The sequence below is a fragment of the Aythya ferina genome (assembly GCF_964211825.1).
Source record: "Aythya ferina genome assembly, chromosome: 32".
Lineage (NCBI taxonomy): Eukaryota > Metazoa > Chordata > Aves > Anseriformes > Anatidae > Aythya > Aythya ferina.
In genome coordinates, this window is record NC_140329.1 from 1160850 (window position 1) to 1183699 (window position 22850).

A 22850-nucleotide genomic window follows, 5' to 3' on the forward strand; every position below is an offset into this window, starting at 1 on the left:
GTGAACTAAAATGATTAAAAAGATATCCACCCTTCTCTCCTCCTCTATCTGCTGTCAGCTGTCAAAAACTGCATGTCCTGGGCTTAGGGAGGGAGGAAGTGGGGGGCTGGAGAGGGCTGGTGGCTGCTCTGAGAGCCCTTCCTGAGGGTCCCACTGGGCTCAGGGGACAATGGGGCGGCCAGGACTCTTGGGTCCTGATGCTAGGGCTGCTCTGAGCCCAAAGGCTGTTTTAATCACTGCTCTGCATCTCCTCATAAAGATGGAAAATCCAGGGCCAGATTTCCCTGGGAGATACCAGATCATGTCCTGGGTGCTGAGATGCCATCCTTGGATGGCCACAGCTCTGGTGCTGAACCCCTCCCATTTGCCTTCTATGGTTGTTTTACTCTATTAAGCAGCTCAACTCCACCACAACCTCTCTCTGACGCCTTCTTCTCAAGGGAAAAGGGGGAGAAAATATGATGAAAGGTGCTCAGGGTTTTTTCTCCTAGTAAGATCAGGAAATCAGCCACCAAGTGTAACAAAATCATGGAGTCATAGAATCATTAAGGTTGGAAAAGACCTCCAAGATCATTTGGTCCAACTGCAACCCCCTGTATTGTCACAGTCACCAGTTATTGTCATGGGCAAAAATGAATGAGCGTAGGGAAACTAATATAATTTGTTGCCTATCACCAGCAGACTAGAATAATGAGGAGCTATAAGCAAACTAAAACCCACCTTGACCTCCATACATCCTCTTCTCCTTACACCCCCCAAATAGCTCAGGGGAATAGGGAATGGGAGCTGCGGTCAGTCCATGATGCTTCATCTCAACCGCTCCTTCAGGGTCACTCTCAGCCCCTGCCCCAGCATGGGATCCCTCCCATGGGATGCCGTCCTACCCAAACTGATCCTGTGTGCGCTTCCCACAGGCAGCAGCTCTTCAATAATTGCTCTTGCATGGGTCCGTACCATTGGGGTCCATCTGTCAGGAGCAAAATGCTGTCCCACAGGCAGCAGTTCCCCCCAGGTCCCCAGATCCCCTGCTCCTGTAGGGGCTCTCCATGGGCTGCAGCTTCCTCCAGGCCACATCCACCTGCTCCACCGGGGGTTCCTCCATGGGCTGTGGTGTGGAGATCTACTCTGCCATAGTACCCATGGGCTGCAAGTGTTGTCCGTATGTTCGTGCCCCGTCTGCCCCACCAATATGCACGTAGAGTCAGAATGCACACAAAGGTCTTTTAATTAAATAATTAATTATAGAACTCTGCAGAGTCAGGTTTCTTAGTGAACTTTTGTAAAGCAAGCATACATCTAGCTTGAATCACCATTTTTTACACACAGCAAACTTGAGAAACTCTCTCTCTGGCTACTTTTAATTGGCTGTTTCAGCTTTCCTAACTTACCTCTACTGAGTTTGTGCATTACAGAGGACCAGGCGCAGGGGGAGGAGGAGTATTGGGAGGCAGGTGGGGAAAACATCATATTCCACATTAGCATACATTACCATTTTGATTGGTGTGATTTTTAAAATGTTAATGACCCTTAATGAGCAAAAGGTCAGTCTGGAATCTTCCTGCAGTTGTTTTTCTCCTTTTTGTTTTTTATCTTCCATCCCTTATCTCCCTTGCTTCTGATATCTCAAGGCTACCTGTCTCCCTGGTTTCTTTAGGTTTCACAGAATCTTGGAATGGCCAAGGTTAGAAGGGACCTCTGAAGATCATCTAGTCCAACCCCCCTGCCAAGCAGGATCACTGAGAATGCATTGCACAGGATGGCATCCAGGTGAGTTTTGAATATCTCCAGAGAGGAAGACTCCACCACCTCTCTGTGAAACTGTCACTCTCACAGTAAAGAAGTGCTCCCTCATATACAGCCGGAACCTCCTGTGCTTCAGTTTGTGCCCGTTGCCTCTTGTCCTGTCACTGGGTACAACTGAGAAGAGTCTGGTTCCATCCTCCTAACACCCTCCCCTCAGATATTTATACACATGGATGAGGTCTCCCCTCAGTCTTCTCCTCTCCTAAACAGGCCCATTAATCTAATGCTCCAGTCCTCTAATCAGCTTAGTAGCCCTCCTCTGGACTCGCTCCAGTAGTTCCATGTCCCTCTTGTGCTGGGGAGCCCAGACCTGGACACAGGACTGCAGGTGTGGCCTCACCACAACTGAGTAGAGGGGGAGCATCACCTCCCTTACCTGCTGGCGACACTCTTCCGAATGCACCCCAGGATCCTGTTGGCCTTCTTGGCCACAAGGGCACACTGCTGGCTCGTGCTCAGCTTTCTGTCCCCCAGGACTCCCAGGTGTTTTTCTGCAGAGCTGCTCTCCAGCAGGTCATTCCCAGCCTGTTCTGCTACTTGGGGTTATTCCTCCCCAGGAACTTTTCATATGGAGTTTGCTTGTTCTTTTGTTTGATTTTCCTTTCTGGCTTTGTGATAATATTGCCTACACAGAAATGCCCTTCTCCATTCCCTTGTATGTAAGTATTCCCATCTATGTGATCCATGCTTTCTCTAAACAATGAAACAGGCTCTCTGTGTATTTAAACCAAATAAATCTTGGTCTGAGACACATTCTCAGCAGATCAGGAGTGAATGGAAACTGGGGCTGTGGTGGCAATGCCCAGAGCCCTGCTGCAGCCTGCAGTGAGCACTGCTGTGGGGCCAGCCCAACCTGGGAGGTGGGCAGAGGGCAGGGAGCTGGGAGAGCTGGGGGCCAGCTGGGACGGGCTGGAAGCTGACCAGCAGAGAGAAACACCTGTGTTGAGCTGGGATGTGCAGCCATGCAAGGGAAGGACACGCACCGCTGGCTTTGGGCCGTGTGGCAGGGATGGAAGACAGGTCGGTGCAGGAGGGAGGAGGCCGGGCTGTGCCCATCAGGCACAGACAGAGCAGGGAGGTGGCCCAGGGCTTTCGTCACCTGCAGCCTCTCCTGTCAGCCATGTCCAGCACTGGCCACTCCCCCCAGGTTTAGGGGTGCGTTTGGCTGCCAGGCCATCTCCATCCTTGTGATCCTTGTGCTGGGCTCAGGGCCTGTGTCAGGGGAACAGCCAGCCCTGCTGGCCTCTGTCCCAGCCCAGGGCCCTAGAGACTTGGAGCAGGGCTGTCTGCAGAGGCTCCCATGGGATATGGAGGGGTCAGGGCAGGGGCCAGGTGTGGTGTAATGACCACACAGACACCAGGGTTCTTTTAGGATCTGTAACTGCTACATCTTGATGACATAAGTTCAGCTCTTTCTTACTGAGGGCCTAACTTCATCTCTCATATTGAGGACATAACTTCATTATCCCTTATCGAGGACAGGCTCTCTTTTTATACCATTCGGTATAAGAAGTACACTCAGGCGTGTACGACTGAGCACACCCAGATCAACTGCAACTGGAAGAAGGCAGGACAGAGAGATGCAATCAGGTACAGGGTCTCTAGAGTCTCTAGAGCAAGGACCAGACCTCTGGTCTCCACTGCTCCCCTCTATCTCTCTGTGCCGTTTGCCCATCGCTCACATCTCTGCCCACCAAGGGCATGTGAGATACTGCTGTTCCTCACAGCCCTGCCTGTACTCTGCTCCTTTCTCATGCTGTGCTTTGTCACACCCAGCACTTTCTTGTGCCTTTTCCCACAGGCTCCCATCCCATGTCCAGGTGGCGTCACTGCAAGGCAGTCCTCCCCAGGGGCCCAGGCATCTGCCTGCAGCTTCCACAGCTGCTGCTCTTTATGGCCTCCTGAGGCTTGCCTGCTCCTGGCCCATCACACTGTTGTGAGGAGGTGACCTCAGCAGCAGCAGCCCAGCCATGGTGGCTCGACAGAGCTGTCCCCTGTCAGAGCTGCCCCGTGTCCCATGGGGTTTGTGATGTACTCGATGACATCGCCGTGTCTGCCTGCCACCAGGCATCACAACCCACCTCCCAGCCGTGTCACTGGGACCTTCCTCCACCTCTCCCCTCTCCCCAGCTCCCAGCACTTCTGGGTTGGTTTCCTGATAGTTCAGGTGATGTAAAATCCATGATTCCCAGCCACTTGCCTGCCTCTCTCCCAGTTATCCATGTGTACATGTGTAAATCTGTATATACATTTACCTTTACTTGCACATAGATCTGTAGTTACAGATGTAGCTATACAAATATATATTTCTATGCATACAGAAAGATGTGAACATACCCACCAAGAAAGGCAAATAATACAGTTATGATTGGAACAACTTTAGCCATCTGAAGCATTTCATGGAACATTTTCACTCTGGTTTCCTCTAATACGCAGGAGAGAGTGACATGCCATGGAAAAGATCCTCCTTGAAGCAATGTCAAGATACATGCAAGACAAAGAGGTGATCCGAGAGAGCCAGCACGTTTTCATCAAGGGTAAATCGTGCCTGACCAACGTAGTGGCTTTCTACTATGGAGTGATTGCATCAGTTGACAAAGGAAGATCGATCGATGTCATCTTCCTGGACTTCTGCAAGGCCTTTGATGTGATCGCACATGACATCCTGCCCTCCAAATCGGAGAGGTATGGATTTGATGGGTGCACCATTCAGTGGATAAGGAATTGGCTTAAACTCGCACCTAGAGAGTGGTGGTCAATGGCTCTATGTCCAAGTGGAGGCTGGTGATGAGTGGTGTCCCTCAGGGGTCTGTCCTGGGACCAGTACTGTTCAGTATCTTTATCAATGACATAGACAGTGGTATCGAGTGCACCCTCAGCAAATTTGCAGATGACACCAAACTGAGCGGTGCTATTAGTATGACAGAAGGAAGGGATGATATCCAAAGGGACTTGGACACACTTGAGAAGTGGGCCCACGTAAACCTAATGAGATTCAACACATCTAAGTGCAAGGTGCTGCACCTGGGCCGAGGCAATCCTGGACGTGAGTACAGGCTGGGAGAAGAACTCATTGAGAGTAGCCCTGCAGAGAAGGACTTGGGGGTTCCGTTAGATGGAAAGCTTGATGTGAGTTGGCAGTGCGTGTTTGTGGGCCAGAAGTCCAACTGTGTCCTGGGCTGTATCAAGAGATGAACAGCCAGCAGGTGGAGGGAGGTAATTGTCCCCCTCTACTCTGTCCTTGTGAGGCCCAACTGTGTAATTGCATTTCTATTCATCATTTCAAACCTATGTCAATCTTTTCTTGTATAGCCAACCCTTGGAAGGTGCACCTCATTGGAGTCAACTTGGATTTGGCTCACTGTTGAGGACTGTGGGGTTTGTTTGTTAGCTTGGTTGGTGTTAGATGTTAACAACAAAACCAACAACAAAAACTGTGCCTGTATGCAGCCAGTTGTCTGAGGAACAGCGGTGGGAATGGGTGCAAAGGAGCTGTAACAACAACCTGCAGAATACAGAGTAGAAGTCTGGTGTAAGGAAAAGTGATGCAAGTCTCAGGTGGCTGATGAGAGAAGTGGTGGGGATGGGGAAGTGAGCAACAAGGCTGACTACACTGTCTAGAACATCAAGGAACTGTTTTCCACCTCTCCAGACCTCCTTAGGAGGCAGATTGGATCCATTACAACTAAAGAATGATGCTATCGGTTCTTCTGAAAACTCTAAACTAATGGAAAATAATCTTAAAGAAGGAAAATGCACTAAGAAATCTGGTCATTGAAAATTTTATCTTTAAACTGCATTCTTGAAACCTCACTAATTAACTGTACAAGTCTGGGAGACTGGATGAAAATGGCTGAATGGTAATGAGCCCCATGGCGCATTTGGTGCTGAGTCTATGAACCTCAGGTAGTGAGAAGAGAATGATGTAACTGAAGGAGAAGTTAAAGTCAGAAGGAAACTTTGAACTATCTGGGAGTATTAATGGGCCACAGTGAGGGTCATTACTGACAAAGCCTCCCCATGGACTAGTTAGAGAAGACAATTGGAGGCCATGATTGCAGGTAGGCAAAGGCCCTGGGCAGGAGACTCTGATGCTGAGTAAAGGCCTTGGTTTGTTTGGTGAAGCAGAAAGGCCAAGCCCTGGCCCACAGCCCCTGGGCAGGGAGGTCCTGTCCCTCACCCATGGCTCATGGCTCTTCCTGGGGCAGTGGGATGTGGAGTGTGTGATGCTGTGTGAAGGACAATGCTACGACACCTGCTGGCCTCCCTCTTGGGTTGCAAGGAGGCAACAAGGCCCCAGTGTCATGAGCACAGCATGTGTCCTCGTGAGCCTCAGTAGCAGAGACAACTGCCATAGCCAGGGGGACAAAGACCTTGGTGCTGCTGGGGCCTTCCAGCCTTGCCAGTGCTCTCAGTCTTCTCCACCACAGTCTGTCCTGTACTGTCCTATCCCAGCCCCCAAATCACCCTTCAAGCAGGTGTCCTAACCCATCAGCCTTCTGGTACACTGTGAGCTGATCAGACAGATGAAACCTTACCAGCATCTTCCAATCCACATACCTGCTGCTGGCCTTCCAGCTTCTCAGGGAGATGTGACCAAGTGGTGTGCCTGTTGCTGTCCCACCGTATAATCGGCAAGAAGGGACCTGAAAACCCACACCCAAGGCCTCTTCCTGCATGGGGCCTATCAAGCTCTGTTGTAGTTAGATTCCAGGGGCTGAAGCTGATTGGTTCAGTTTAGCAAAGAGCAGACTATATGTATATATATAATTACATTTATAAATACATATGTATAAATTAAACAAGATTTATTATGAGCTATTTGCATACATACAGACCCCAGGGTAATGACACTGGTACCAATGAGCACAGTGGTTTTCCCAGTCAATGATGTACTAGAGGAAGGAGTCAGTAGGCATACTGCTTGAACAGTTGTCCCCACTGAGGCAATGTTGTCCTTGATAGTGCATCACATCTCTCTCCTCTGGTGGAGTACTCATTTTATCCCCTCCTATCCGGTAGCTGTTCTGACACGTGGGGCCAACACGTCACAATGGCCACCATGCTCCTCCTTGGTGTTGTATAAGCACGACTACAAATGCACATGTGTACCATTTGAGTTGGGGTTGAACTGGCTCCGTGAAAGTTGTTACTTCATCCATCATTATCTTCCCCTGCTGCCCTCTGGCCAGCTTTTCCAGCTGCAAATGTCGTGAGTACAAGCTAAGCCATAAACTTTCTCTAGCCTTGCCACAGTCTCAAATTGTCTCAAATCTTGGTTAGTTCTGCATTTTTCTTTATCTTTCCCCCGGCGTACATACTCATCAACTTACACGCCTCCCCGCAAGGACAAGCTTTTCCCCAACAGACAAAACAACACAATCATAGTCATAAGATCACTATGCTTTTACACTGGCTCTCAGACAGAGGGCATCTCACAATCAGTCTGCCAAGCAGGTGTGTCCTGCTGGCTTATCAGGGATGCTGGCAGGTGTGAGCTGAAAAGCACAAATGTCAGCCAGGAGGCAAGGACTAACACATCAGTTGCTTCAGGAAGAATTCACCTCATAGGCTCTGTCCCCAGCCATGTTACTGCTGCTGGCTTGTCAGCTCCAGAGGCTGAGGTGACCAGAGGCTTCCTACTGCATTTGAAGTTTCTGAGGCACAACAGTCCTTATACTAACATACCCACCCAGCACCCTCTTTGTGGGACACAACCTGACCTAATAAAGAGGAAATTTTTAAAGTTAAACTTATCAAGTAAATTTTCTACAACTTGTTATAAATGAGGTTACAACTCAATCTGAATTTAGTAGTATTTATAAAAGGCAAGTAAACAGTGCTGGGTGTGTGGAAAGTCTGCGCTCCACCAACATGCACACACAACCATGGGATTTTCTATATAAAGAATGTTGCATCTACGTATTCATAAGAAACCCAAGTACGTCTATACATATGTATGACCTATCCCTGCTTTGTATTATAATTAGCATTTCCATAAACTCCTCCTTTTTGTGCCTGCACAGCATCTCTTGGTGGTGGTCATTGAGGGTTGTGGGGATGAAGGCTAATGATTTTTTTTCATCACCACTAGTAACCTTTTGTTCCTGTGCAGGCTCTGTGGTTTCCTTGATCTCGTTCAAACCACAGGAGTGGCTTCAACCAGCTCCTTTTCTTCTGCATAGGTTCTGTCCTCCTTATCTTCAAACCAGAAGGCTCCCGAAAATAACAAAATATGATTGATACTAACTTATGCGAGACCATCTTTTCCTGCGTCTCGTTAACTCTTAAAACTACACTAATAATACAATTATCATATAACATTAAACAACAATCTTTAATAGTTTACTCAGTGTTTTTCATTGTTCTATACCAATCATCTAATTGACACGAGTTACTACTCCATGTATCACAAACTGCTTCAAATATACACTCTTCAGAGGATCTACTGTGTTCATAGTAACACATGATGTATCTCTACCTCTGCTCTCTCCTAATTCCAAGATTTAATAAAGACATTCTACAGTGTTGGCCCAAGTGCTGATCACTGAGGGATACTGCTAGGAACTGTCTGACAGGAGAACTTTGCACCACAGATGACACCTGGACCTGATTGTCCAGCATGCTTCCCACCCACAGCCTCATCCATTTGTTAAGTCCACATAGCATCAACCAGGCAAGAAGAAGTCTCTGGAAGACAATGTCAAAAGCCTTCCTAAAGCCTCCCTCACCTATGGGTTCAGCAATCCCATTTTTGTCCAAGTGCCTGGAGGTGGCTGTAGCTTGGTCCATCACCTTCTGAGGGACTGAGGTGAGGCTGACCAGCCTGAATTCTCCCCACCCTCCTCTGTCCTCTTCCAGAAGAAAGGTTTGATGTCATTCCAAGTCTCCAGAAAGCTCTCTGGTCCCTCTGGCACATTTCCTGACACAGTCCAAAAAGGCAGGGGAGGGTGATGCAACAGACAGGGGCATTTGCAATGAACCTGTGCAGGGCAGGTGAGATGGATCTCATGGGGATGGTGGGGATTGTTCATGGAAGCATCAGGGCTTTGTGAGGCATCCACATTTGAGCTGGCCTTCTGCACTTCTCATACACAGAACAGTATTCAGAGACACAAGTCCTTCCCTTGTACACCCAAAGGCAGGGCATTGCAATGGTTGTGGTGTCTCTCTGGCTCCTTCTGCCTCTCCTAGAGTCTGGGAGGCATCTCAGCCCTGTGGTGCATTGCCCTTCTGGGTACTCGTTTGAGATACCCTATGGCATGAAGAATGGACATAGACTAAAGACATTAGTGCCCACTCAGGTTCTCCTCAGCACATTACAGAATCACAGAATCATTAAAGTTGCAAAAGGCCTCCAAGATCATCTGGTCCAACCACAGCAAAATCAGATGATCGGGAGTAGAGCAAAAGCAAAAAGCAGCCAATGAGAAGTGATCTTGCAGAAGTCGCGCCCTTATGTGCCCAAGTGGCATGGACAGTGCTGGTTTCCCTCTCTAATGTGGAAAAGGCTGGGTCCCCTTCTCAAGAAAGAATTTTTGCCAGGAAGAAGTGCTTTTCTGTGATTCCTCTTTCTGCACAGCAGAATGACAAAAAGACAAACATTTCATCAAAGCTTTTCATAAAGGCCCTGCTGCAGACAGGAAGCCTCACCGTGATCTCTGGAGGGAACCCAGAAGACTGTAACAAGCACCAGGAAGATCCAGCAAGCTCAAGATATCTTCTATAGAGTAGAAAGTTTTTGAAATCATGAATTGGAAAGAATTCATGTCTGTGAGTGAAGGAGAAAGACATATGTTATGTCAATATGGCAGTGCTGAAGGCCCTTACAAAATCAGAGATGATGAAGTTTCCTTTCGGCATTTGTGCCTTGGCCTAGGAAGTGGGGAATGCCCAGTGCTGGGGCGTCTGTGCTCAGCTGTACCCTGTGAGTTGACCTTGCTCTCTTCCCCTCTGTCACTCTCCACACTTGGATGGACACATGAAACATCCACAATCCTGGAGGATGCATGAACCTCCTGGAGTGACGTCCCTTTATTGCAGGGGGACAGTGAAACACATGAGATGCAGGGAGAGAGCACAGTGTGTGTAGCAGTGAGTGCGTATGACCTCATGAACGTAAATGATTCCATAATTCTATAGAGAGCATGGTCAATGGGGCATAGGGCACCCTCAGCAGATTGCTGAGGACACAAAACTGGGAGAAGTGGTTGATAGAGAAGAAGGGTGCTCTTCCATCCAGATAGACTTCAGCATGCTGGGGAACTGGAACCTCAGGAATTTTAACAAAGGGAAAAGGAAGTCCTTCCCATAGTGAGAAATAAGTCCTGCACCAGTACAGGCTGGGGAGGGACTGATGAAGAGACAAGGACCTTGGGGTACTGGTAGACAGCAAGCTGACCATGAACCAGCAGGATGCCCTTGTGTCAAGGGTGGCCAACAGCCTCCTGGACTGCATTAGACAGAGCATTGCCAGCAGGTCAAAGGAGGCGGTCCTTCCACTCTGCTCAGCACTGGTAATGCCATTTTTGTAGTCCTATGTCTGTTGCTGGGCTTCAAAGTACAAGAAGGACATGGGTTGAGAGAGATGGTACTATTCAGCTTGGAGAAGAGACCGTTCCAAGGGTGTTCTTGTCAGTATATATACATGTCTGACAAAAGGACAGGATAAGGGAACCAGGATATTCTCAGGGCAGCTGAGCAGCAGGACAAGAGGCTATGGCCACTAACTGACCCTAAGAAAACTTCTCTTTACTGTAGGTGACTGATGAACATTGCCCAGAGAGATACTGCAGCCTCCATCCTTGGGGATGTTCTAAACACTGCTGGACCCTGTCCTGGCCAACCTGCTCCAGCTGGCCATGCTTGAGTAGGAAGCGCTTGAACTAGACAGTCTCCATAGGCCTCTTCCAACCCTCATTATTTTGTGATGCTGTAATGCCCAACAGTGTTTCTGAGAAATTTTCTGTTGTACCCTCATCCTCGATGAGTCCTGCAGCCCATGGATCAGAGCTGCATTTTGAGGATGAACATGGTCACTGGGTAGTGCCGAGGACAGGGCCAGATGGGGATTACAAAAGCCAGCAACGTCACAACACACAGAAGCGCCCATTACCCCTGCCTCTACTGTCCAGCCCCTTCCCCTGACAAGACTTAGGGTCACAAAGGACCTCTGGAGCTCTCTTGCACCATGGTCTGCTCTGAGCAGGGATAACTTAACTAAGAGATCGGATTGGTCAGTACTTTCTCCTGACCAAGTGTTAATTCACAATCGTGGTGATTTATTTTCTCCATAAAACCATTATAAATTTCTTTCTGCCTTCCTCAAGCCTAATTGTATTAGGCGTGGCTGGGATTGAGTTAACATTCTTATAGCAGCTTAAATAGTGCTGTTCTTTCCATTTTTTCAAGGGCAAGAAGAAGGACCAATGAGACTTACAGGCTGGTCAGCCTCACCTTCTTCCCTATGAAGATAACAGAGCAGCTCATCCTGTCAACCATTTACAGGCAAAGAAAGGACATGAAAGTCATCGGCAGTAGTAAGCTGGATTCACCAAAGGGAAGTCATGCTTGAACAACTTGAAAACGTTCTATGATAAAATGACCGATACCTCAAGCATTTTGTGAAATTGTGTGATCTTGGACTAAGGCTCTTGTGACAGCTTCTCCTATCTGTTCATGCAACAACAAGCCAATCGGGATCTTGGGCTGAGGGTCCCATGTGCACAGTGATGGTCAACAGTTTCCCAAGCTAATAGAGTATCCACGTTTTTGTCTATCAGAAAATTTCCAGCCCAGGTCAGCTCCTGTCTGATCTCTCCCCATTCCTCCTTTGATCAGGCCTGGTACTCCTGGCCTCCTCCAAGTGCTCCTCACAGGACCCTGAGTGCTGGTCCGCAGAGAGAGGGGACCGTGATGCCCAAGGTGTTGGAGCTACTTTGTACCGGCTAAGATGGTCAAAGTAGGAAACACCCACAAGTGCACAAGAGTCCAGTCCTCATTCTGCAACACACCTCCCTGTGACCCCCACCCCTGAACCTATGGAAAATGAAGCACAGCCAAGGCAATGGAGACTGCAATTCCTGAAGCTAATTCCTGCTTTCATTAGGAAAAAGAAACCAGCCTTCTGTTCCTGCAGTGAGGAGACACTCTTTTATTAGAGATGCTTTTCAGGAAGACAGAAATAACACCTTGATGACAACTGTACAGAAAGCCTTTGGGTTAGCAGTGTTATAAATGGCTCAGGATTCAAATTAGGATTAAATAAAAAAATAGGATTTATTAAAAGAATATAAAGGAATAGAGGTAAGCAAACAGTGCTGGGTGCACCGGGAGTCTCCGCTCCACCAGGACGCACACCAGTTACATCAAGCAGCTGATTTTTATGCTCCTAGACTAATACATATTCATTACTACTTCTAAAAAAAATAGATTATTAAAATTAGCTTCCGGGGTGCAGTCCCTCCTACTGGAGCATGCGCAGTCTCCTCTGGGGTCTCTTCTGGGGGTCTCTAGGGGTCTTCCATGCTGAAGGCTCGTAGTCTTCCTCTCCCCCTTTGTACTTACTGGGCACCATACCAAGTTTACAGAACATCCTCTTCAAGTCTTGTCTCCCAGCCGTCCTTCAGCTTCTTTCTCCTTCCTCTTTATCTCTTGGCCCCCCCTAACCAGATACCAAAGATCCACATAGTATCCCATAACAGTCACTAGTTGTTATCAGTTGGTCTGAAACTCCCAGACACACGAGTAACTAAAACATTCTTCCCCAGCCATTCACAGACACATCTATAGCAGTGTTAGAAATAGAAGTCCGGAATAACAAAAGCAAACAGGTTCATAAATTTAAGGAGTGATAAATTGACTAGAATAAGGGGGAGACTGGGACACACTGCATCTGTGGTTCAAGAATTGAATTGCCAGTGCAGGGCCCAGAGGCAGACAGGATTCAAACAGAATTGTTCTTTATGGACACGAATTGTTAAAACATTCCTCACAGCAGGCACAGCAGGTTCATGCTTTTGGAGATGAAGGGTGGATAAATACATTTGTGTATTAACATGATCATCAGACTTTAAAAGAAAAAATGCACAGACCTTCCCTGGGGTAAAAGAAGGAAAAACCTGTCAGGAAACATGGGCATCTTCCTGCTCGTGACTGTGAACCCATTGAATCAGTTTCCTGAGGGCATATTTGAGTTCCTGGTTCCTCATGCTATAGATGAGGGGGTTCACTGCTGGAGGAATCGCTGAGTACAGAACTGCCACCAGCAGATCTAGAAGTGGAGAGGAGATGGAGGAGGGCTTCAGGTAGGAGAACATACTGGTGCTGATAACCATAAAGACCACAGCCAAGTGAGGGAGGCACGTGGAAAAGGCATTGTGCTGTCCCTGCTCAGAGGGCATCTGCAACACAATAGTGAAGATTTTAATGTAAGACCGGATAATGAAAACAAAACATCCCAGAGCAAGGACAAAACTGCTGGCAAACACCCCAACTTCCCGGAGATAGAAATCTGAGCAGGACAGTTTGAAGATCTGGGGGATTTCACAGAAGAATTGGTCCACAGCATTGCTTTGGCAGAGGGGCAGGGAAAATGTATTGGCAGTGTGCAGCAGAGCATTGAGAACCCCACTGCCCCAGGCAGCTGCTGCCATCTGGGCACAAGCTCTGCTGCCCAGGAGGGTCCTGTAGTGCAGGGGCTTGCAGATGGCAATGTAGTGGTCATAGGACATGACAGTGAGAAGAGAATACTCTGCTGAGATGAAAAATAGAAAGAGAAAGACCTGTGCAACACACCCATCATAGTAAATGGCCCTGGTGTCCCAGAGGGAATTGGCCATGGCTTTGGGGACAGTGGTGGAGATGCAGCCCAGGTCGAGGAGGGCAAGGTTGAGGAAGAAGTACATGGGGGTGTGGAGGTGGTGGTTGAAGGCTATGGCTGTGAGGATGAGGCTGTTGCCCAGGAAGGCAGCCAGATAGATGCCCAGGAAGAGCGTGAAGTGCAGGAGCTGCAGCTCCTGCATTTCTATGAATGCCAGGTGTAGGAATTTCGTCACAGAGCTGCTGTTGGGCATTTTCTGACAATGGATATTGTTGCCTGTTAAAGAGGAGAAAGTAGAACAAAGTTAAACCAGACTTCTCTCAGGATAACCTATTGCAATTCTTAGAGCACCCCCAGCCTGAGCCTCTCTTTGCAGGAGAACCTTTCTTCAGCTCTCTTGCTTGAGCTGTGGCTGGTGCTGGCTGAGAGTTACATGGGGACAGGGTCTCCTGTGAGCTCCAGAGGAATCCTTTCTGCTGTGCAGCAGGAGTGAGGGAAGGAACATGGGGGAAACGTAAGTTCAGTCCTCTTTTCAGATCAGTGAGCTTCACAATGTGGCAGAAAACTTATCTGAATGCAGAGTAGTGCTGCAGGGTTATGTTTGCTTTATTTTTTTCAGCTGCCCCTATAGCAATTGGTATTGCATGGTTGAATTCCCAGAGATACCCTGTGCAGTCCTGGTGAAATCCTGTGGGTGCCAGAAGTCGAAGGGACTGTCCCTTGGCAAAGACTGAGTAGAGCAGCTCTGCCCACCATTCCTGTTCACAGCTGCCCTTTGTCTCAGAATCACAGAATCACAGAACTGTAGGGGTTGGAAGGGACCTCGAAAGATCATCGGGTCCAACCCCCTGCCAAAGCAGGTTCCTCAGAGCAGGCTGCCCAGGTAGGCATCCAGACAGGCCTTGAATATCTCCAGAGAAGGAGACTCCACAACCTCCCTAGGCAGCCTGTTCCAATGCTCTGTCACCCTTACCGTAAAGAAGTTCTTTCACATGTCAGTGCAGAACTTCCTGTGTTCTAACTTGCAGCCATTGCCCCTTGCCCTAACCCCACAAACCACTGAGAAGAGGTTGGCTACATCATTCTGTCCATCATCCCTCAGATATTTATATACATTGAGGAGATCCCCTCTCAGTCTTCTTGTCACCCCTCTGTGAGCTGCAGGAGCATCCCCCTCAGGTGTTTCCCTCAGAAGAAACTGGAGACAGCTGAGAGCAGAGAAGCCCTAGTCCAAGTGCAGCTGGACAGCATCCTCACGTTGCCTCTGGGTGAAGCTCTGAGCCAGAAGGAGCTTGGGAGCTTCTCTTCACCTGGGCTCTGCCTGCTGTGCTGGCCATGCCTGCCCCACAGCCCATGGGCTGCAGGGGGAGAGGAGGCCAGGGATTGGCTGCTCCAGGGGAAGGCATCTGCACTGCAGGGCATGACTGTGAGGTGCCCGAATCCCCCCTGCCACGACGTTTCTGCCAACAGCTCCTTCTGGCCGCCTGCCCCTCTCTCTGCTGCCTGCAGCTGTTCCTGCTGGGAGCTGCTGCTCTGTGCCTGCCTCTTCTTTTCCCCTGCCTGTGCTCACAGGCCCCATACTACAAGGCTGCGCTCAGCACTGCCCTGCAGCACTCTGCCACCAGCAGGGCACAGCCAAGGGGCACCTCCATGTGTGCAGGAGCTACGGGGCAGCTGACAGAGAGCCCTGCATGGCCAGCTAGGGCAGAGTGTTCTGGGCTGACTGGGGGCACCTGGCTTAGGGCACTCCAAGGGGTTTCTGCCAGACTTCCTCACCTCGCAGTGCAATCCAGCAGGACTTTCACAGCCTACTGCATTACCCACTGTGCTCACAGAAACAAGACCCAGAAGGAGATCCTTCCAGGAGCTGCAGATGCATGGCCCTGCAGCCAGAGACTTACCTTGTCAAGGGCTGTGCAGATTTCTCCTCCAGTCAGCTCTCAGCATCCTTCCACTCCCAACTGCTTTCAACCCCTCTCTCCTTCTCTCCTCTCTGCATGCCACCTGTGATTGGAGCCCCCAGCACTGCTGTGCTGTGCAGAGGAGCTCATCTTGGGCAGAGCTGTCTCTCTGCACCAGGGCCCTCTTGCCAGGAGCTCTCTCTGTCCCAGGAACCCAGCCCAGGTCAGCAGCAGAGGCCTAGCCCAATTCATTGGAATCACCCCTCTGGTGGCTTTGGTGATGAGCCCACAAACCTCAGGCACTGAGAGAAAACTGAAGAAATCTCTCAAGAAGTCCAAGTCAAATGCAAGTTTACCGGAGTGCCCCCCGAGGGCCAGCACTGACATAGTCTCCCTTGGAGCTCATTAGAGCAGAACTTTGGAGGCAGTGAGGACAAGGAGACAAAGGCAATGTGAAGGTGACACTGATGTGTAGGAAAAATGGATGTGTTTCACCAAGCACAAAGGACAAGCCTTGACCCTTGGCTCCTAGGAAGGGAGATCCTTTCCCTTCTCACATTTCTCTGGGCTCTTCCTGAGGCATTAGGGGATGGGGATGTGCATGGTCAAGTGCAGGAGAATTGTACGACCCCTGCCTGGTTCGTGGAAGGGGGAGAATAGGCAATGAGGCCCCTGGTGCTTTAACGATAAGCTGTCTCCTCATAGGCCTCAGTGGCAGAGACAACAGCCATAGCCATGGACATGAAGACCCTGGTCCTGCTGGGACTTTCAGCCTTGCCACAGCCCTTGCTCCTCTCCACACCTGGCTGTCCTAAGGACTCCCAGACCTGCAACTCTTTCCTTGCTGGCTGCAGACCCTTGTGCATTTGGTGTCACTCTGGATCTGAGCTGAGTGTGATAACTCAGAACACCCAGCCAGGATGATGACACCAATGAATTATTCTTTGAGGAACTAAGAAATACCTCAAGATCAATTGCCGTTGTCCTTATGGGGAATTCAACTTGCCAGTCATCAACTGTGATTACCACACGGCCGACACAAGAAGGTCCAGGAGGTTCCTAAAGCACCTTGAAGATAACTTTTTGGTTCAGGTGCTAAGGAAGCCAACTAGGAAAGGTGCCCCCCTAGATCTGTTGCTGGAGAACAGAAAGGGTCTTGTAGGGGACATGGCAATTGGTGGCCATCTTGGTCCTAGTGACCATGAAGTGGTTGAGTTTATAATATTTCGTGACAGAAGGAAAACTGCCACCAAAACTTCAGTCCTGAATATGGGGAGAGCAGACTTCAGGCTGCTGGGGGAACTAGTTAGCAAGGTCCCCTGGGAAACTGCTTTTGAAGGCGTTGGCATCCATCAGTGCTGGTCAGTCTTCAAGCATTGCCTCCTAAAAGCACAGGATCAGGCAATTCCAAAATATCAGCAATGAGACCGTGGTGCTCTAATGATGAGCTGTCTCCTCATAGGCCTCAGTGGCAGAGACAACAGCCATAGCCATACGTATAAATATCTTGGTCTTGTTGGGACTTACTAAGTCCTTGTTCCTCTGCAGACCAGGATATCCTAGGGACTCCCAGATGTACACCTCTTTTCCTGCTGGCTGTAGACCCTTGTCCGTGTCATGTCACACCAGATCTGAGCTGAGAAAGATGACTCAGGTTTTCTTGGTGGCCATGTGCCTTGTAAGGCAGTTCTGTAGGAAGCTGGCCCGGTTCCTGGAGAGCAGGCACCACTGCTTGTATGGCATCCCTCATGGTGCCCAGGCCCTCTTCCTCCTGGGAACAGCTCACTCAGCAGGGTCCCAGTCTGCTCTATGTGTGGGGTTATTATTCTTCTGTTGCAGGACTAGGCTTTTCTCCTTCAAAATGTCAAGAGGTTTCTGTAGGCAAATTTCTGCCATTTCCCAAGGTTCCCCTGGACAGATGCTCCACTGTGTCAGCTGTTAATGTCTATAGGCAGATGGCTCACCCTGACTGGGCTGTATCTCACAAGATAGCAGCATTGGCAGTTGCAGGAGAGTTTGGACAATACAGGAGTAACTAGTTGAATGGAGTTGCAGCACAGACTCACAGAAGGCTCAAGCATGGAAGGCTGCCAGAGTCCAACTTTTCTGTGCTTCCTTCTCATGCCTTCTGTCATTTTGTTTGGAGCTTTGTCTTAAATCTTGGAAGACTTTGCAGGGAGAAAAATAGAAGGGCCAAAGCCTAACTGGAGATCAGTCTGGCTGTTACCATCAAAGACAATAAAAATGTTTTTAGAAATACACGAGAAGGGGAGGATTAAGGAGAATCTTCATACTTGGATGTGGAGGGAAACATTTTGACAATAGATGAGAAAAAGACTGAGGTATTTAATGCCTTCTTTGCCTCAGTCTTTAGCAGCAAGACCAGTTGTTCTCCTGGTACTCAGCCCCTGAGCTGGTAGATAGGGACAGGGAGCTGACAAAGGGGTGACATTTTTCACAACTTCTTCACTCTCCCTTTCTTCTTCACCTCCCCTTTCTCTTCCAGGCTAGTTACAATAGCTCTTAAAACTTTCAGTATCCTGGGGATGGTCAAACCAGCCTGTTCCTATTGTGATGTCTCCTGAATGTGCTTCATCTTTTGTTTAAGGTTAAACAAGTATTTGAGAGTGCCATCCAGAAGTCTGCCCCAAGGCAGGAGATTTAGTAGAGGCTAGGAGTATGGGAGGATACTGGCAGGCACCTAGAGCAGTGAGCACATCTAATGCTTTGGAACTTCACCCCTGAGCAAGTGCAGAATCCTAAAAAAAATGGTGAAATGCATGAAAAAGGGTTGTGAAAGGACACAAATCACTGCAAAGAGCTGGGGCTTTTCCTATGTATAGAAGACACAGCCAATGATACTCCAAGTCCAGTGACAGGCCCTCCTGCAACTCCACCCTGTGTGATGGTCCCTGCTGCCACTCCAATTTCTCCGAAAGGCCCTGCAGCCACAGCAACTCCTGCGATGGGCCCTGCAGACACTCCAACCCTTGTGACAGGCCCTGCAGCCACTCCAGCCCCTCTGATCCTCTGATGGGCCCCATGGCTGGGCCAGAGAACCAACCTGTGCCACTATTGGTTACACCTATATGCAAGAGAAAAAAATGGATGAAAAAAATCTTTTTTTTTTTTTATTTTTTTATTTTTTTAGAAAGGAAAGAAACTCCTATGCAGACAAGAAAGGAGGAAGAAGACAAGGGATGCTTCAACAAAGTTGGGCCATCAAGGAAGAAGGAGGGCAAAGAGGAAGAGATCAGAACAGTATCAGTAACCACAAGACCCCTATCCCAGATTTGTGAAAAAATGTCAGTCATCATCTAGATGAGCACATTGTCACTTGGCTGCTCCAGTGCTGGGAGAACAGGGCCAATAGCCTGGAATTAGAGGGCAGAGAAGCCAAGCAGCTGGGATCTCTAGGGAAGGGGTGATTGACAAAGCAATTGGCCCTACCATTTACCATGGACTGACCCAGACTGCCCTGCAATGGGGGAAGCTCCTGAACACCTGCAATACCTTGGTGACATCATCATGTGGGACAACAGAGCAGAAGTATTTGAGAAAGGGAAAGAAATAATCCAAATCCTTCTGAAAGCTGGTTTTACCCTAAAACAAATGTCAAGGGACCACAACACTTGATTCCCATGCAGGCTGGCCAGGCCTGGGGGGACCACTGATTGAGGACAGGCTGGGCATCGGTCATTGGGTGGTGAGCAATTGTATTGTGCATCACTTGCTTTGTACACCTAATTATTATTGTTGTTATTGTTGCTGTTAATATTATTATTAATCTATTCCTTTTCTGTCCTTTTAAACTGTCTTCATCTCAACCCATGAGCTTTGCAGGTGTGGAGCTGCAGGGGCAGTGAGCTAACAGCTGTGTGGTGCTGAGCTGCCAGCTGGGTTAAACCACAACGTCATGTTTGACAACTGCACATCAATAGCACAAATCACACTTCTAACATCAGTCTCTCCCATGTTCAGCAAGGAGCAGTCGCTGATGACTTCAGTCTGCTTCAAACACCACGCCCCAGCAGAAACCCTGCTGTCCTCAGGAGCTGTCAGCCCTGAGGCCTTGGGGACACCTCGAGGGAGCCCAATGGCACAGAGCAAGTGATGCCACGGTCGGGTGCTGTGCTGCTGAGCTGGGCCAGGCTCCTGGGCCCAAGGGGAGCTCCTGGCAAGCGGGTAGTGTGGCAAATAGACAACTCAGCCCAGGAGCAGCTCCTCTGCACAGAGCACGCTCTGACTACAGGTGGCATGGGGAGAGAAGGAGAGTGATTGGAGGCAGCGAGGAGTGCAACAACAGAGGGCAGCGTGTGGCAGGATAGATCTGCAGACTCTTGACACCGTGAGTCTCTGGCAGCAGGGCAATGCAGATGGGGTTTCCAGAAGGATCTTCTACAGTTGGCACATCTGATGGCTGATAGCTTCTCTCAGGATGGCTCTTTCTGTTTCTCCTGATGCTGTAGATGCTGTAGAGAAGGGCATTTATGTTTGGATTTTTCAAGAGGGAGACCAAGGCAGGGGCTAGCCAAAGGGTAAGAATTTTTTCTGCAATCTGTGCTTTCAGATTCCTGCAGTGGAGGGGAGGCAGGTTTTATGGTAATGGGTTGTCAGGATTGTACAGGAGACTGAGACTCCTAGAGCATTGCACTGAGAGATCAATGTGTCAGCAATGAACTTCATAAAGTCCCTTTCCACATGTCAGTCCACAGATGGCACCAACACCATCTTTGTGGTCCTCTCAGGTTTTATCCTAGCTGATCATTGGGAGCTGCAAACCCTCTGATGCCCAGTGCCCTGTCTTTGTGTCTTCATGCCAGAACAGAACACACAGGATATGCAACGAGCATGAGCAGTCTCCTCTGCAGGCAGAGCTGCAGCAGAGGACAATCTGCTGAGTGTCCGTCTGTCCCTCCCTGGCCTTGCCTCCTCTGGCAGCAGCACGGTGCCATTCCTCCTGGCTTCTCCACCTGGCCGTGCTGCTGCTGTTCTGGTTTCCAGGGTGGCTGGGGATGGGGGCTTCACATGCACATGGAGTGAGCCCTCGGCGTGCTTGGGGGAAGGGGAGTATGGGGACAGGCTGAAGGGGCTGGAGATGTGCATTTGAGCATGGATTCAGCAGTGCCCTGCTCCCTTTCAGGTGAACATGTGAGTGTAATTGACCCACAGCTCATCGAAATGCCAGCGGAAGAGAGCAGCCTTTATGGACAGACTGGCTGTCCCCTCTGAAGGAACACTCTGCACTAAAGGCACAGTTCATTTGTCTCTGTGGAGCCACAAGGTTTCACTTGGAGTGCAGCAGGAATGACAGTATACAGAAAAGAAATCCGGAGAGCCCTGCTCTACAGTTGGGTTAATTTGGAAAGGCAATGTGGATAATAACCTGATATGAGGAGTGAATTTTATTTGTGATTATCACATTCCCCTTTCCTTATTATTATAGGTGAGGACTGACTACAACATTGCCTGCAGTAGAATAGCCTACTCCCAGGGACACCCTCAGGCAGCATCAGTCACAACTCAAGAAAGGGACCTGCAAAATATATGATTAATGCTCCAAAATTGAATTAGTTCTTATCAGACAATTCTGTTGTACTTCCTTACTGCCTTTTTCCTCTGTGGTGAGGACCTCCTGCCTAGAACTAGCAAATGCCCAACAGCAGCTTCATCACTGAGTTCCTCCTGCTGGCATTCGCAGACACACGGGAGCTGCAGCTCCTGCACTTCGCACTCTTCCTGGGCATCTACCTGGCTGCCCTCCTGGGCAACGGCCTCATCCTCACCGCCATAGCCTGCGACCACCACCTACACACCCCCATGTACTTCTTCCTCCTCAACCTTGCCCTCCTTGACCTGGGCTGCATCTCCACCACTGTCCCCAAAGCCATGGCCAATTCTCTGTGGGACACCAGGGCCATCTCCTATGCAGGATGTGCTGCACAGGTCTTTCTCATTGTCTTCTTGTTTTCAGCAGAGTATTCCCTTCTCACCATCATGGCCTATGACCGCTATGTTGCCATCTGCAAGCCCCTGCACTATGGGAGCCTCCTGGGCAGCAGCGCTTGTGCACAGATGGCAGCAGCTGCCTGGGGCAGTGGGGTTCTCTATGCTCTGCTGCACACTACCAATACATTTTCCCTGCCTCTCTGTCAAGGCAATGCTGTGGACCAGTTCTTCTGTGAAATCCCCTCCATCCTCAAGCTTTCCTGCTCAGACTCCTACCTCAGGGAAATTGGGCTTCTCACATTTAGTGTTTTTCTCTTTCTGGGGTGTTTTGTTTTCATTCTTTTTTCCTATGTGCAGATTTTCAGGGCTGTGCTGAGGATACCCTCTGAGGAGGGACAGCACAAAACCTTTTCCACGTGCCTCCCTCACCTGGTCATAGTCTTCCTGTTTCTCAGCACAGGCATGTTTGCCTACCTGAAGCCCCCCTCCATCTCCTTGACATCCCTGAACCTGGTGATGACTGTCCTGTACTCGGTGGTTCCTCCAGCAGTGAACCCCCTCATCTACAGCATGAGGAACCAGGAGCTCATGAATGCCATTAGTAAAGTGATGTCATGGAGGGTTTTCAGGATGTGCTGAGGAAACTGACTGGACCTCTCTGCAGCTATAAACTGCTTATTTTCTTCTTCCTCAGATGAATTAGAGTTTATGTAATGATAGGGCAAGCTGTCTTAACTTCTGGATGGATTTAATTTCTTTTGTTTTTCATTTCCCCTTGTGATATTGTTTTCCACAAAGAAATGCTGTTCTTCATCCCCTTGTACCAACATCTCTTTTGTGATCCTGAGGATTTGCATAAACGAGGAGCCAGACTCTCTGTGTATTTAAACAAAATAAATGAAGCCACAACTTCTTTGTCTCAACTCTCAGTTGATCAGGAAGTAATGGAACCAGAAAACCCTTTCTGGCTGCAGCAGCTCGGGCCTGGCTGCCCTGGCCCTGGCGCAGCAGGAGCTGCCTGAGAAACCCCAGGGATGGCACGGAGGGGCTGCAGGCCTCTGAGGATCTGCTGCTGAAGAGATCAGGAGACACAGCAGGGGACACTGACCTCTGTATGCTTCTGCCTCGGCTGTTCCCCTCTGTGGCACTGAGCCCTCTGTGCCCCCAGGAGCTGCCGTGGCCTTCAGAAGGGCTGGAGCTGTGGTGGCAGTGCCCAGAGCCCTGCAGCAACCTGCGGAGGGCACTGTCTTGGGGTCACCCCAGCCTGGGCTGCTGGGCTGGGCTGGGATGAGAGCAGGGAGGTGGCCAGGGGATAGGGAAGTGGGAGAATTGGGGGGAAGCTGGGAAAGTCTGGAATAGCCGTTTGGCCATTGCTC

At 49.4% G+C, this 22850-nt stretch overlaps 1 protein-coding gene and 1 long non-coding RNA gene across 2 annotated transcripts in view; both read left to right on the top strand.

Annotated features, from left to right (window-relative positions):
- The window catches only part of LOC311425575, a 329601-nt gene that overhangs the window by 253400 nt on the left and 53351 nt on the right, over positions 1–22850 (top strand). The gene's annotated exons all lie outside the window — the stretch shown is intronic.
- On the top strand, positions 21178–22113 carry LOC311425603 (olfactory receptor 14I1-like; the record flags this gene model as incomplete). Its single annotated transcript, XM_084501541.1, has 2 exons — positions 21178–21471; positions 21832–22113. 2 exons carry the CDS (start codon positions 21178–21180, stop codon positions 22111–22113), a joined length of 576 nt encoding a protein of 191 aa, XP_084357667.1.